The sequence below is a fragment of the Panthera pardus genome, unplaced genomic scaffold, assembly GCF_024362965.1.
Source record: "Panthera pardus isolate Hobbes unplaced genomic scaffold, ASM2436296v1 HiC_scaffold_24, whole genome shotgun sequence".
Classification (NCBI taxonomy): domain Eukaryota; kingdom Metazoa; phylum Chordata; class Mammalia; order Carnivora; family Felidae; genus Panthera; species Panthera pardus.
In genome coordinates, this window is record NW_026526810.1 from 134,787,481 (window position 1) to 134,803,569 (window position 16,089).

Consider the following 16,089-nt stretch of genomic DNA (forward strand, 5'->3'; position numbering starts at 1 on the left):
TCTGGGCTCCAATGCCAGCAGCCTGGGTGCTTAACACAGTACCAAGCCAGTGGTAGGGGGGCGCCTTCCACACTTGTTGAATGGGTACGTGGGTGAACGGTCAACTCATGAATTGTAACCAAATGCAAGTGGCAGATGTTAAAACCTTTACTAAGAGTTTGTATTTCACTCCTGATTAACCTGTTAACAATCTCTGTGTTGTATCTCACGGACTTTTACATGACGTGTGCTGTTCGAAAACCAGGATTCTCATTTTGGGTGTCGTGCGATGAAACTTGAGCCGTCTGTGTCTCGTGTTGGAAATTAGAACCCGGCAGGCCCCGGGGCCACTTAACTAACTAACCGTGCGGGGCTGGGCAAGTCCCTTCTCCTCGCCGACCCTCGGTCTCCTTTTCTCTAATGGGTCGCCAGAAAAACTTAATAGAGTCAGAACAGGCTTCACTGAGATGGTAGGTTTAGGTGAACACTCGAAGGGGTTGAAGGAACCTCACTGAGAATGGCTGTGTGCCGGGGGTTGTCTCGAAAGTTCCAGGGGAGCTTTTGCTGGTTCCGGGTGGGTAAGGAGTCGGCATCGACCTTGTGCTCAGGTTGTGTTTCCACGGTCAATGGAACGTGTAAGACAGAGGCTGAGCGGTCTGCAGGCATTTAGCGAGTCAACCGGGGGGGGGGGGGTAAATCCTGGCTTCATTAATGAGTGACGGCTTTTTTCCTTCCTCGGAGCCTCCCCACCCCCACCCGCCCCCACTCTCTGCATCCTGGCTGCTGCTTCTCACGTGGAGGTTGAAGCTGGCTGGGGCAACTACTTGGGGTTTGTTCTGCCTCTGGGTGCCGTGTCCACAGACGACTGTGTGTGCCCCGGGTTCAGTTTGCTAGGCAGGAAGAGGCGGGGTGGTTTAGAGGGAGTGTGGAGAAGGGCTTCTGGGCAACATCCTTGGGGATTAAAACTCCTTCTTCGGCCCTTTAGGGGAAAGGCCCGTGTGCCTGATTTCCTCACGTCCCTCTTCCTTCTTTCCCTGGCTGTAAGGTGAAGAGAGTAGTCTGTGGTCTCATCTGTGGGCCTGGAACCAAGTTAGGGCAGGACTGTTAGACCCATCCCCTGCAAGCTTCCTGCTTTTTGGGGGTTTATAGATGGGCCTGGTTTATAGGTGGTTTATAGATGAGGGAGCTGAGATTCAGGCACGGCTGGGTGTCAGAGCCAGGACTGAACAGTCTCCCATGAGAAGCCGTGTTCTTTCGACCCCGCTATCAAGCTCTCCCAGTAATGGTGGCTGGGTGTGTCCCTGTCCCCACCGTGTGCCTGGCCGTGCTCCGGCAGGGGTCATAGTCGTCCAGAGCTCAGTCGGGTCCAAGTTGGATGTGGAAGCGTGGTTGCATTAGATAAGATATTAAGGGTCATTCGGGGTTGGGGGGGGTCTCTTCACGAGACCCCTGAGTTCTTTTCCTGGCCCAGGTCTCAGGCGTGTGGGGGGGAGTAGCATCTTGCTCTGTCCTCCCCAGATGGCATCCCAGGTGGGTTCGAGTTCTGCGCCCCCCAGCCTCTCTCCTGCCTGGGCCTCCCCTTCTTTCTGCCTCCGGCTTTCACAGCCTCAGTGGGCAGGCCCTGGCCTCTCTACGTGGCCGACGCTCCTGTCAACCTGGCCACTTCTTGTACCAGCCTGAGCTTTTATTGTGATGTCTGGTCCCCACACCTGTGCAGCCATCACACCTGCCGCCAGGAACACTGGCACAGACTCTCTGATGACTCCCTTCCCTCGGGCTTTGCCGGGGGCCCCTTGCAGTGTGGCTGTATGGACATCCCATGTCCTGGACAACTTGTTGGGGCAGAGGGGGCCTTGCCTTGGTGCTCCCAAGGGGCCCCCCGGGAGGCACAGGTAGCTAGGGCCCTCTCCCCAGGGGACTGTGAGTCTGTGTTTGGGCATCTGCTCCGCGATGGGCCTCAGGCTTCTCGAAGCTTCGGCCAGGGTGAGGGACTCTCTCAGGTGCCCAGTGTTTTCACGTCGCCTTCCCCTTGAAATGGGCACAGGGCTGGGGACCCTGTTTCCCGAGGGCGGGCAGGGTAGAGACCCCACTTCCCAAGGACAGGTGAGAAAGCGGAGGGTCAGTGGGGTCATAGCCCCCACGCTGTACTTGAACCCCATCCCTTATTCTGAGATCTGTGCTTCTGTGACCCTTGACAGCACTGTTTCCTGTGCCAGTAGGAGCCTGATAGATGTTCACGGACTGATGAGGTGGGGTTTTTAATGGCCGTGAAGAACTGAATTGACTGTTGGCTGATGTGCAAGTCGAATCCACATGTGTTCCTTTAAGAGGAAAGTGTGTTTTCTTGGCAAAGCTTCTTTAGGACAAATCTTGAGGGTCTCGGCCTATGTGGGGTGGGGGTGGGGGCTCACCCTAGGGGCAGGTGCGGCTCGGAGGGCAGCCACGGGGTGGGGGGGGGGGTCCCTCCGGACGGAAATGTCTATCTTTTGCACATTTTTGGAAGTATTTATGTCTAGAATAAATCTTCATCTAGGCCGAAGTGTTGTCATTTGTGTTGTGGCCCGGGTGATTTTGATAATATGGCATTTGGTAATTCCCAGGTGGGGGGCACGCCCTGGCCACGCCCACACCCTCTCTGTGGCTGGCTGTGCGTCCCGGGGGTGTGGAGGTCTCCACCTGAAACGTCTTCGTCCTCGCCATTGACGTTAATTCACCCGTCAGGCCCATGCCAAGTCTGAGATGCAGCCGAGGGCACCCGAAAACTTTGGGGGGGGGGATTGGACCCCAGACGTTGAGTCTTTTCACCTGTTCTCACCCCGAAGCACAGTACACTGGCACAAGTCAAGGCATGGGGCTCTGGGGGGTCTTGCTCTTCCGAATTCTGGTCCTGATGTCACCGTTTGCCAGCGTAGTGGCCTTGGGCAGGTTACTTGAACCGCCCGAGCCTTGGTTTTCCCACCTGTAGAATGGGTACTTCATGACAATGTGCGTTCAGAGAACACTGGTGAGCACTGAGAACGCGGGCTGCATACCCTGCTGTACCCCGTGTGCTGGCCCTGAGAATCAGGGTCTGGGTTCGAGGCCACCGTAGTGCCTGCGTGTGTGCAGCCTGGCCGAGTTGGCTCACCTGTAACCTGGAAACAATCACGTTTACCTGGCACGGTTATTGTGGGGTTCAATGAGACTGTTGATGTGAAAATAAATGCTTTGTTACCTGGCACACAGGGGGCCTCACTCCTCGCCCTCCCGGTGGGCCCTGGGTGTGGGCACAGGTCGCAGACGCCCCGTGCTCCCGGGAACCGTAGCAGCCCAAGTGGCTGTCTGGCGGAGCGGAGGGCGTCAGGGAAGCACGCGGCCAGCTCTGGGGAGGCAGTGCGGGAGGGAAGCGTTTGCTTTTAAATACAGAGATTTAACAAGTTCAGAGGGGGCGGGGCTGAGGCCAAAGTCGGGTGTGGGCTGGGGGGGTCGGGGATCAGGGAGAACTCTTAGAAGCCCCCAGAGGAGGAGGGGGCTGATATTTTATAAACCATCCAAGCGTAACTGGCAGTGGTTTGGACAGGATAGGTGGGGTGGTTTTTAGGAAGGCCACGAGTTCCCGATTCCGGGTTAGTGGGGTGAGAACCTTCAGAGCTTAACGGTGCAGGAGGGCGTCAGGACTAGGGGCATGCTTCTGGAAATCTCCGCGGGTGGAGGAGACTGGGGAGGGGGTGATGTGTGGGAGCCCAGGTTGAGGGGGGCCAGATCGAGGGGCAGGAGCTGGTGACCGGGTGCTTCCCCTGGCCCCCCCCCCGACGGCCGCTGGGAGCCAGGGCCTTCTCCCGCGTTGTCCAGTGGCATCCGGTCCCGGGTGCCTCTCTCCTCTCCTCACCCCCCCCACCCCCCGGCCCGCCCGTCTGCATGAGAACTGTTGTCGGCCAGTGAGACCGGGAGCGGGCCCCTTCATCTGCGCCTGTGTCTCTCTCAGCCTCCGCAGCCACGGGGACACCCTGCACGCGTTCCCGCGGGACAGGCCGGACCCAAAGACTCTGGACCGGGGCCGCCCCCTGCGAGGAGGGGCGCGCCCTCCCGGCCTCTCCTTGCCTAGCCACCCGCCCTCTGACTGATGGACATCACTGATCTGAGGCTCAGACGCGTGGGCCGGACCCCTCCCCGCCCCTCACGAGCCCTGAGACTTGGGGGAGCGGAGCCAGCGAGCCTACCTACCTCACAGGGTTGTTGTGAGGAGCGTGTGATGCGGTTTGGAAGCACCTGACCCGGGACTTGGCTCCCCCTGTTGTGCTCTCAATAAATGTGTTTCTTGCCTTAACAAAAAGTGATGGATGTGCTACTAATATGAGGAGGACTGAATGGCGGGTGCCCTGTCTGGCTGGGGCCGCCCTCACCCAGGGCGCGTGGCGGGGTGGGGCGGGCAGGGGAGCCAGCTCTGACCCCTGGGAGCCGCCGAGGCCCCGAGGCAAAGCTGGCCCGGTGGGGTCCTGGGATGGATGCGTGTTGGGGTGAACTAACTCGGGCCGGTCCCCCTTCTTCTAACGGTTTCAGGAGGCTGGGTTCTTTTCCAGAAAGGAAGGTGAGGGGGGGGGTTGGGGAAGAAGTCTGAGCGGAGTGCAGCGTCGGGCTCCCTGGAGCCCCAGAGGGGCGGCCCCAGGCTGCGACTCTTCCTCCCCTCCTGGCGCGCTCCCAGGGCCCTGCAGGGGCCGGACAGAGCTGTCGCCCTGCTCCGCCCGCCGGGTGAGTGCGCGGCCAGCCCGGGTGTGACCCGGGGCCAACGCTCAGTCCACAGGATGGCTACTGAGCTGAGCGGGGCCCTGAGGAGGCTGCGGAGGGGCCCCTGTCCCCACTGACAGGAGCACCGAGCCTCGCGCCTCCGAGGCCCAGCTCAGGAGAGTAGGGCTGTCGGCCAGATGGGGCCAGAGGGGGCGCAAGGGCGAGGGAGCCACGGACCCGAGTCCACGTGGAGTCCCGGGGTCGGCACACCTGGCTTTGCTGGAGCAGACGCCCCGGACACACCACCAGCGGGAAAGGAGAGGCTGAGCTCTGCCACTGCCACCATCAACACCAAAAGCCACCACCACTGCCACCGCCATCGCCTCCGCCTCCCTCCGCCACCCTCCACCTCTTCCTGCTCCTGCTTCCTGCTTCATCACCTTCTTCTTCCTACGTTCTCCTCCCCCTCTCTCCTCTTCCTCTTTCTCTTCCTTCTCCCCTCCCCCTCCTTCTTCCCCCTCCCCCCCCCCCCCCCCCCCCCCCGCAGGGAGGTGCCTCGAGAGAACTACAGGCGAGTCCCGCCGTGAGGGCATGGGACTGAGCGTGGCCCTTTGGCAGAACGAAAGAGCCACCTTGGTGCCCGTGGCCGTGTCTCGGCCAAGGAGACTTAGCCCGAGTCCCTGATGGAGCTGGAGACACGGATGGTGCTGAGTGATGGTCCAGGCAGCACGGAGACCAGGGGAAGAGGGACTCCAGAGCGTGTCCCGCTGAGATGAGTCCATCCCGGCCAAGATGGGGCCGAAGGTCCAGGAGAGGCCTGCCCGTGGTGGGAGCCCCACCCTGCTTCTGATGGAGCTCAGATGTCCATGATGAAGGGCCCCCTTGATGTTCCAGAGCCGAGAGCCCAGCTCCAGCCTCCAGTGAAGCTCCGACGTCCATGATGAAGGGCCCGCTAGATGTCCTAGAGCCAAGACCCGGACTCCAGGCCCAGTGAAGGCGATGCATCCAGAATGAGGGTCCCCTTGATGTTCCAGAGCCAAGACTGCAGCTCCAGCATCCAGTGAAACTCAGATGCCCATGAGGAGTGGCCTCTCGATGTTCTAGAGCCAAGACCTCAGCTCCGGCCTTTGATGAAGCTTGGACGTTGAGAAGGAGGCTCCCCTTGATGTTCCACAGCTGAGACCCCAGTTCCAGCCTTCGATGAAGCTTAGGCATCCAGAATGAGTGGCCCCTTTGATGTTCCAGAGCCAAGAGTCCAGCTCCAGCCTCTGTTGAAGCTCAGATGTCCCTGTTGAAGGGTCCCCTTGATGTTTCAGAGTTGAAACCCCAGGTCCAGCCTCTGTTGAAGCTCAGACATGCAGAACTGGTGAGAAAGCCTCAGGGCTTTCTTGGACAGGACTTTGCTTGGGCAGCACTGGGGGTGTTGAGACTGGAGATGGCAGAGGAGACCACCCAACGCCTGCAGCACCCCTCCCTAGCTACCCCAGAGGTAGCATTTGGACCCACAAGAAACTGGGTTCCAGATGTATTAGGAGAGATGTGGAGTAGGGACTCCTGGCAAGAGGAAGAGTGTTAGGAAGAGCTTGGCGGCCGAAATAATGGATTGTGGGTGTGGCACTGCCGATGAACTTGCCCATGACAGTGTATCTGTGCGGCAAAGCACCGTTTCATGCTTTTTAGTTGTGCTGGACTCATGGCTGGCTGCACACCAGCCTTGACCCACAGGGCTGCCAAGTTGGCTGGGCCCTGGAATGTAACCCAAGCTCGTTTCTGCGGCTTAGCTCCTCTCCCAGGGGAAGGTGCTAAACGCCCACTCGCCAGACCGGCGTGAAGCCGTGACCTTGGGGCTGGTCAGATCTGATTGCCTCTTTCTAGCAACGGAAGCTCATTGAGGTTGGGACCGAGACAGGGCCGGGCCATCGTGATGGGCTGTGAAGACAGCATGGGGGGCAAGGGACGCCTCCAAATACACGGGGACGTGATGACGGCAGCTTCCCACCCAGAGGCAGCTGCCTTCTGGGCTGGGACTGTGCCCCGAGCACCTTGATCGTAGCTGTGGTCCTTCAGGAACTCAGTTGGCATCAGACTGTCCACTAAGCTGAAGAGACATGACAGTTAAAGAAATAAGGCCCAAAATACTGACTTGCTCAGGAACCATAAGAACTTCATGGGTAGTTAGAGTCGAAGCTGTGGAGAGTGTCAACTTTGGGAGGAGAGAAAGAAAGCACAGTATCTGGATGTGTGGACTCTGAGGTCTCTAGACGGGGAGGTTCTGAGAATCTGATGTCATCAGTTATGCTACTGAGACGCAGCTCCAATAATATATCCCAGAAACTGACTTATTTTCTGCAGTTGGAGCCCGCAGGAAAAGGGAACCGCTAGCAAGAGTTTTTGAAAAACACATCCTAACGATGCCAACATCGTTTTGGTGATATTTCCTGGAAATTCATTAGCATTTGGAACTGTGCGCACAAAAACTTCTTTTATGAGTAACTGGAACTCTAGACCTGGGATGGAACGGAGCAGTATTGTCATCTTAGAGGACTGCCCTGCCCCACCCCCAGCCTCTTTTGGCCAAGTTATTTTAGGAGGTTTCCAAGAACAAGCAATTATTAGAATCAGTCATTGCTGATTTCCTAGAAGTCCCCACAACAGATTCAAAGCCAAATGCGAACCGGGTGAGCCGGCAGGCTTGCAACGTTTGTGAAGAAATACGGAATCTGCTCGATAAAAAAGTCATCAGCTTCAGGGAGCAAGGCTCAGAGTAGAATTGCAGCAGTAGGAATAAGGATGGATGGAATGTCTAGGTCGTGAGGCGGAGCCCCCGATTTAAGATAGATAAGAGACTATTACACAGACGCCCCCCCTCCCCCCCCACCCCCCACCCCGGGAAGGTGATCCAGCTCTGGGGTGTTTCTGGAGTGTGCTAGGCATTGTGCTGGACTTGCTGCCCCCACCCTCCAAGTCCGAGAAGCCAGATTCCAGGTGCTACCACCGAGGTCTCAGTGTAGACGGCTTCCCTTTGATCAGGACTAGATGCTCCCCCCTCCCCCGACTGGTCTCCCAGTTAGCTCCCCTATTTTACAGATGAGAAACTGAGGCCGAGGGAAAGGTTGGCTCCATGATGTCTGTTAAGACCAGACCTCTCTCTGGAGCTCAAAATTCCCTACCCTAGGCTGCCTCTGATTTTACTGAGATTCAGGAAGAGCCCTGAAGGCTGAGCGATTGTCTGCAGTCACCCACCCAAGAGAGCAGAAGTGGGAAGGCTTGGCACCAGAAGGATCTCCCCCGTCCTTGGGCAGATTGACTGGTGGTCACATCCTCCAGGAGCCCAGCCCCAGTACCATGCTGGAAGACCAGGCCAGAGGGAGTGAGGACGCTCTGGGGAAGGGCGGGGGGTGGGGCAGCAATGGGCCAGGAGGAAGCCTGGGAGTCTAGACTGGGAGTCTAGGGAGCCCGGCCCAGCCACAGTTGGCCCCACCTCTGCCCCTCGGGGCCTCAGTTCCCCCATAATTCACTTTGTCTTCTGCTTAGAGTGGCTCCTGCTGGCAAAGTGGATCAGTGGCAGGGAGGCCAGGGGTTGCTGAGGGATCAGAAAGTCATGGCCTTCTTCCTTCCCCCAGAGGGACGAGGGCGGGGCGGGGGGGGGGCAGACTGTGCTGCTGCTTCCGGCTCAGCTCTTAATGGAAGCAGGGAAGGCAGGGGGATCCCTTGGGCTGCAGTTTTCTCCCAGATGACTGCAACTTTCCCTTATTGTTACCAACAGCTGCCATTCTGGAGCTGGGGGCTGGAGCGGAGGCAGGGGCAGGCGGGCCCTTGGAAAGCTTTCTCCCCAGCTCCGCTCACACGAGGGCTGGTTTTGTGTGCCGGCCTGGCAGCGAGGGTCAGCGCTCCTAACAGTGTCCTCTGGGTACTTCTCAGGGGACACTTAGGGCTCTTCCCCTCTCTGCGCCCTGCAGTCACATGGGGTCTCAGGGGAGGTGGTCCCCACAGCAGCAGACGCTAGGCCCACCCGTGGGCGGGTGGAGGTCGGTCAGGAGGATGGCTGGGCAGGGCAGTGGGGGCAGGACGGCGGCCGACTGGCCCAAGGAGTCAGGCCAAATTCAAGTCGGAGGTTACTCAATCAGCAGAGGAGGGGGAACCCCGCTCCCCAGGGAGGGATTTATTAGGCTGATTTGGTAGCCGTGCATTTTCCAGACGGCCCACAGGTCCATAGCGGCCTTCCTGCAGCTGAGGGGCCTCAATGGACAGAGCACCCCCAGACCTCCAATTGCCCTTGGGTGGGCTGGGCGTGGGGCGGGGCGGGGGCTGGCAGGGTGTTGCGGAACGTTACCTATATACCTGCACTTTACAAAGCACTTTATCTGTTTGCTTGGTTATGGCTGGTGGTGGAATTGAGTGGAAGTGTGCCTGTCAGCGGGCTGGGTGCTCCCGTCAGCCCCCCATGTCATGGTGGAGAGCCTGAACTCAGAGAGGGGCCGGGCCATTCTGGGGATACGTCCACAGGGGGACGGGCATTCACCCTCGTGGGAGGAGCCATTTCTCTGATGCCATGGCTGGGGGCCTCAGTGCCCAGCAGTCAGAGGACCCCACTGCTGGGGGCAGAGCCCCCCCCACCCCTCGCCCAGCGTGCCCCAGAGCTGACTTTCTGGGATTGGTCGGCCAGACTGGAACATGCCTCCCTTCGCTTAGAACCGATTGTGACCCCAGAGGGCCAGGCCTTAGCCAACCAGTTCTCACGCTGCCCACGAGTGTGCTGCTTCGAGTTTTTCTGCAGCCTGGGACCCCGATCCAGGGCATAGCGTGCACCCCTTTATCCCAACTTCTGCACGGCCCCCAGCACCAGGTAGACGCTCTCTTGGTGTTGGGTGGCCGCCTCAGGCTAAGCTCAGGTGTGGTCCTGGCCCAGGGAGGGCTCAGTGTGCAGAGGGTCCCTGGCCTGGGGCGGTGGGGGGGGGGGGGCGGGGGCAGATGTGTGCCTGTGCCTGTTGGTGTGCGTGGGGATCAGGGTGTGTGTGTGTGTGTGTGTGTGCGTGTGTGTGTGGGCGTGCGTGCATGCATGTGTGAGCGTGCGCGTGTGCGAGGGTCTGTGCATGTGTGAGAGAGACAGATGGTGGAAAGTGACTTTAAGTGAGAGACAGATTGGGTCTCTCCCTAAGCCTGGACACCCCGAGCAGAGTCCACATCTGCTTCTCCTCCAGACCCACTGCCCGCTGTCACCCCCCGCCCCCCGGAGTCGTGTCCACGGCCCGTCTGTGTGTCCATTTCTGCCACAGCGGGCAGCCTTGGCCCCCAACCCCCGACCCTTCACTGTGGCCCTCCCCATCGCCTCCTCCCGGCAACGCGGCCATAGCGCGGAGGGATTTTGACGCCCCTTCTCACCAGCTCTGCCCAGTGGTCGCGGTGGGCTTCCCCCTCACAGCCCGCCCCCGCCCCCGGCTCCTGCCCCTGTGGCTGGGGTTCTAACCGGCTCCCCCACAGCACCCTAGACCCCAGCCACCAGGGCAGCTTACAGTACACCGTCAGCCTTCTCCTGGATGCAAGGACGAGAGTGGGTTGAGCAGGTGCGGCGGGGTCCTCTGCCCAGCCTCTGCTCCGCGGCTGCCCTGGGGCATCTGTCACTGGTGGCGCTGGCCGGGGACCTCAGGACCAGATGGGACCTCCCGGACCTCGGCTGCCGTACCACCCCCTCGACAGAGCCTCGGACCCGGAGGACAACCGTGTCCCCGGATGCTGCAGGATCCAGGTCAGTTCCCTCTGTGCCTCACGGCGTCCCCCCCCCCCCGCCCCACCTCCTCCTCCTCCAGGTGATGTGTCTACCTGAGATGTACCATCCAGACACAGTGACTTGTACCAAAAAGTGCCAAAAATGACGTCGGACTTTCTTTGTCTGATTGGTTTGCCAATGAGGTTGAGAGTGGACAAATCGGATGAGCTTGTCAGCAGCCCTGAGCCTTGGGCAAATCTGTGTGTATGTGCCACGTGTGGCGGATGTTATCTAGCACACGGGGGGTTATGTTTTCACAGCTCTTTAAGCTCGGCGTGAAAACTTTGTTGCCTGTTAAAAAAATGGGCTGGGGGAGGGAGCGGATGGGTGCCTTTCCAGAATTCCTCTATGGGCTGTGCGAGCAAAAATGCTTGCTGATCCCTGTTCCAGGGTGTCCACTGTTCCTCATCGGCAAGGTTCTCGGCCTTGGAGATTGATCTCCGAGCTTTGCACATGGTGGATATTCTGTCACTGGAATGGGCGTGGTGGGGGTGTCGAGCTGGACGCTGGGCTGGGCTGTGGCTGTAAAGGCTCTTGACTCATGTCCCACCTTGGCCTTAGAAGTTTCCAGATCCAGCTGGCGGGTCCTGGGTTCCTCCTCCTTGCCGTCTAGTCTGTTGGGGGTCTATGTCACACATTGGTCACCATGGGCTCCATCGTCCTGGCTCCTATCACCTAGCACTGTTTCACGTCACCTGCGACTCCTGGGTCCCAGGGCCCGGGGACCCCGCGGGCCGGTCATCTCGGGCTCCCATCACCTCCACCTGGCCTCTGTCATCCTGGGCACGGCATCTCCTCTCCATCACTGTGGACCTGGCCATCACCCGTGCATCATCTGCCTCCCCTACATCATCCTCGCTTCGGGGCTCCCTCTGGCCGCCAGGGCCTTGTACATGGTAGGCTTTCATTCATTCGTTTGCACATTCGGTGAAGGTCTACTGTGTGCCAGGCCCTGTGCCAGGCAGCAAGTAATGGACATTGCCCTTGGGAGTGCACGCCTCGGGGACACGCACGAGAACCGGCGGATGGCGGAGAGACTGGGGCCCGGGCAGCTTGGGGACGTGGGGCAGAGAAGAGTGGCTCTGACCGCAGCGGGGCAGGGGGTGGGGGGCTCAGCCAAGGTCCTGCTGAGTGGGGTCTGGAAGGAGAGGTCACAGGTGCTCTCTTTCATCCCTGCTGGTGGCCGACATCTCAGAAATGGCGCCGGGAACCCAGGCCCTCCCAGCTTGTTCGTGGGGTCCTCGTTCCGAGGCCCCGGCATGGCTCCTTGCACCCTGCTCCCGCCCTCTGCGTCAGCCTCCTTGCCTTTGCCTTTGTTGACACCACCCGGTTCTGCCTGGATCCTTCGTGGGTCACGTCTCACCCTTTCCAGATGGTAAAACCGAGGCTGCCGACTTCCCCGAGTATCAGTTGTCCGCACTCGGGTTAAGGACCGAATTCTGTGTTCTTCCCACCAAAGTTGACAGAGATGAATAAATGAATGACATAAATGAGAGAGGGGAGCGGGATCTTTGCTTCTCGGGGCTCAGCGCCTCAGCCCTGCATCACGTAGAGGAGGAGGAGCTGCGGCGGGGAGGAGGGAGAAGGCTCGGTGCGTGATGGAGTGTTCGTGTTTCTGGGGTGAAGTCGGAAAATGGCGGGCAAGGCAGATGAGTATTTTGGAAAGTGAAAATTTATTCCACTGTGAAACTCTGAGTCGCGGCCTTGCGGCGTGGGGGCCGTCACGGTGTCCTTCCCTCCGGAACAAGGGGTCCAGGACGGAATTGGTTTGTCTCTTGACTTTAGTGCCTGTGTTTGGCCAAGCGTCGGCTATCTAATATCCATTTTGGGTGTGTCTAGGTAGAGCCAGGATCTTGGACCGTCTAGTGTCCCTGGAGACTCTGGGGGTGTTCTGGGGGGAGGGGGCGTGGGCTCGCGGGGTAGGACGAGGGCTCAGGGGCCCTCAGAGTCTCTTTCGAGGGTTGGAGTGGACTCCGTTTTCGAGGGTCTCGTTAACTTGGATCCTCCCTTTGGTAGGTGAACTTCTGTAACTGTTAGGATTGTCCATGAGTCCCTTTCGCTGATTCTGAATCTGCAGGCATCTTGGGGCGGGGTGGTGCCCTGGGCTCCTGCCGTCACCCCAGGGTCACCCCGGGATGCCGACCCTTGGGGAAGGGGGCCTCCCCTCACTGGTGCTCCTGAGGGTGGAAACCACTCCTGATTCCTGCTCCGACTAATCCCTCCTCCCTCTGGGGTCACACGGAGCCCCTCCTCCCTCACCTGTCACGCTCAGCCCCCCCATGTGTCACACTTAGCCCCTCCTCCCTCACCTGTCACACTGAGCCCCTCCTCTCTTAAGTGTCACATTGAGCCTCTCCCTGACCCCCTCACTTCAACCACCTCTTTACTCACATGTCCTATTAAACCCCTTCCACTCATGTGTCACGCTGAGCCCCTCCCCCATTCCTGTGTCATATGGAGTCCCTCCTCCCCATGTGTCACACTGACCCTCTCTCCAACTCTTGTGTCACACTGATCCCCTCCCCCATCATGTGTCACACTGAGCCCCTCCTCACTCACCTGTCACACTGACACCCCCTCCGTGTGTCACACTGAGCCCCCCCATGTGTCAAACTGAACCCCTCCCCCATTCCTGTGTCATATGGAGGCCCTCCCCCACTCATGTGCCACCTAGGTCCCCTCCTTCACACACGTGTCCTACTGAGGGTCCCCTCACTCTTGTCACACGGACCCCTCCCTCCCTGGAATCGCGTAGCCCCCCTCCACCAGCGTGCTACGTCAAGTCCCTCCCCCCCAGTAGCCAACACTGAGCCCTCCTGCACTCACGTGTCACATGGGGCCCTTCCCCTTCTCAGCTGTCACACACAACATTCTCCCAACGTGTGTCACACTAGTGCCCTCCACTCACATGTCACACGAAGTCCTTCACTCTTGCGTGTGTCCTACTGACCCCCTTGTCCACTCCCGGGTTACGTACGGTCTCTTCTCTACCCATGTGTCGCACCAACCCCTTCCTTGACCATGATACACCAAGCTCCACCCCCACTCGTGTGTCGTATGGAGTCGCTCCTCTGGGGGACATTCAGTTGTCCCGCTAGGCCCCTGCCCTACTCCTGTGTCACATGGATCCCCCCACCCCTGTGTCACACGGAGCCCCTCCCCCACCCCATGTCACTTGGAGCCCCCCCCCCCACCTCCCTGCCCTTCCCCTCCCCCCCCCCCCCCAAGCCATCCCCAGTTCTCCTTAGGGCCTGAACTCCACGCCCTAGAGCTTTTCCTCCGTGTGCCCTTTAGGGATATTTACATCGTTATGTCATTCATTCCAGAGCAATGACATTATTGACCTCTTCCTACGTGCCAAGCTCCATGTCTGTGGGAACGTGTGTTGATTGTGTCAGTGGTTGGTGAATTTATGGCGAGGTCTGCATCGGGGACAAGGTGGTCACGGGGTCAAGGAAAATGTGCAGGAACAAGGGAAGCTCTTGCCTTAAAAACAACTTTATTGAGGTATTTACGTACATGCAGTCCACTTTCTAAAGCGTACGGATGTTGGTTTCTCATATTCACGGATATGTGCAACCATCAACACGTTCAATTTTGGAAGGTTGTCGTCACCACTAGACAAAGAAACCCTAGGGCCGTTAGTTACTACCCCGATCCCCCGCTTCCCCTCTCCCCTCCCCCAATCCCAAGCAACATCTACTTTCTGTCCCAGGGAAACCAAGCCCCGTTGGGCTCGGTGACCCCTCACTGGCCTCCCAGGGTGCCCGGGGGCCCATTTCACAGATGCAGAAAGCGAGGTGGGATAGGCGCCCCAGAGTAAGAAGTCACGGGAGGGTGGGATCAGACCCCTGACGCGCACACACAGCTCCTGCGCCAGCAAAGGGCATGCCCCTCCCGTGTCCCCGGCCTCTGTGACCTGGCCAGTCCCCATAGTCTCCTGGGGCAGGGCGAGGCAGGGCGAGGCAGGGCGAGGCAGGGCGAGGCAGGGCGAGGCTGGGCGAGGCAGGCAGGTCGCACGGTGCCGCAGGTCCCCAGCGGCGCGTGGTGCCGCCTGGGCCGGCTGTCCCTTGCTGTCCCTGCTCTGACCACTAACAGCAGGCACCCCACTCGCCCTCCGGGGGGCTGGCACTGTGCTTCCCGGAGGAGGGTTGCGGCCGTAGTCAGTAGGTGGGGGGTGAGAACGGCTCCATACAGGAGTTGACGCACAGTTACCCAGCTCCTATATGGCGCCTTTCCTCATCCCCTTCAACCACATGCAGCCCCCGGGGCCCTCCTCTGCACCCCAGGCTGCACAGGGGTGTCCTCCAGCTGGCCGCTGTCCCACCAGCCTCTTCCCGGCATGCTCCTCTCTCTCTCTCTCTCTCTCTCCACCAGCTCCCCAAGTTCCTGGAGGTTAAGGCCTGGGCCATCTCTGAGGCCCCCCTCCTCGGAGGGGAAGGCTGAGGTTCCAGTGGGATACTCTCCAGGGCTGGGCCCAGGGCCACCTTCTGAATTAGAGCAGACAGACCAGAGGTGGGCAGGACCAGCTCTGGGGCCTCTTCCCATTGACGGGCCCGTGGCTGTGCGCCCACCGGAGAACCTGTGCCCTGGGTTCCCAGGACTGGGGGGCGGGGCAGAGCAGGTCTGCCTTCTCCTACTGCTATGGAGGAGGGTCTCCTCGAGGGGTCTTAGCCTCTACCCAGGACTCTTTCATGACCAGGAGGCTGAGGCCCCTCATGGGCGACTGCATACTCTCTCCTTGACATCCCCCCACCCTTCGACACATCCCAGCTTCCCAAGGATCCCTAACTCTGGTCCTGGAAGCTATCACTAGGTGATAGCTCTTTCCTTGTCTAAGCCGGGTGCCCCAGGGCGTTAGACCAGTGTCCCCCTTGGCCACGGCCGTTGTCTCTTGCATCCTCTGCTGACTCGGCTTCCATGCATGGCTGAAGGTGACTCCCGCCAAGCCCCTGTGCTGCTTGGAGTCATTAACCCATTAACCTGCCGTGGCAGCCAGCCCCGGTGCACGCGTGGGGTGGGCAAGGCAGAGGAGGCCTTGTCCACAGCGGGAAGCCATTAGAGCAGGTCAGGAAAGGCCGTGGCTCTCCCCGCCATCCCCCCAGCTCCTCTTCCCTCCCCTGCCTCCTTCCTTCTCCCCCCCTTCTCCCCAGTCTTCCATGGCATCCGGAAGCCCTTCCCGTGGAGGCTGTTGTGTGTCGGGTTGGGTGTTGGGGCAAGGCACGGCACATAGAAGATCGAAGTCCCATCCTGAAAGGCTTGGGTGTTGGCCAAGGAAGGGCCTTTGTGCCACTCAGGGATGCTCTGGGAAGTGGGAAGTACCTGACGTGTGGTGGGCGGGTGGTTCTCGGGCCCCCCTGGGCATCGGCTCTCTGAGGGCCGGGGCCCTGAGTCTGCGTGCTCGATGAGCCATCTCTGTGAGTCTGTTGTGGGAGGCCCGAGGCCTCACTTTCAGAAATGCCCTTTTGGAGGTGGTCAGCACACGGTACTTGTCTTCCCTGCTGAGCACTGAGCAAGCGGGCCGCAGCCCGAGGTCTGCCTGTTCATTCCGGCCTCTCTCTTCCAGGGCCGCCTGTCGGTGCCTTGGGGCCGAGCTAAGCTGACCTTCGTCGGAAGCCTGGCTTTCGGCTGCCTGGGTG

The 16,089-nt window shown here is 59.8% G+C and overlaps 1 protein-coding gene across 4 annotated transcripts in view; it reads left to right on the forward strand.

The window, feature by feature from the left end:
• LOC109274560 (uncharacterized) overlaps positions 1 to 4,291 on the forward strand; it is a 35,332-nt gene extending 31,041 nt beyond the window's left edge. For all 4 annotated transcript variants that reach the window (XR_008417321.1, XM_053889819.1, XM_053889821.1 and 1 more), the window contains one exon: positions 3,944 to 4,291. Coding sequence is in view for 3 of the 4 variants with exons in the window: in XM_053889819.1 (XP_053745794.1) it covers positions 3,944 to 4,095 (152 nt within the window). In the remaining variant the exon portion in view is untranslated. The remainder of the gene's footprint in view (positions 1 to 3,943) is intronic.
• Positions 4,292 to 16,089: the final 11,798 nt, after the last annotated feature.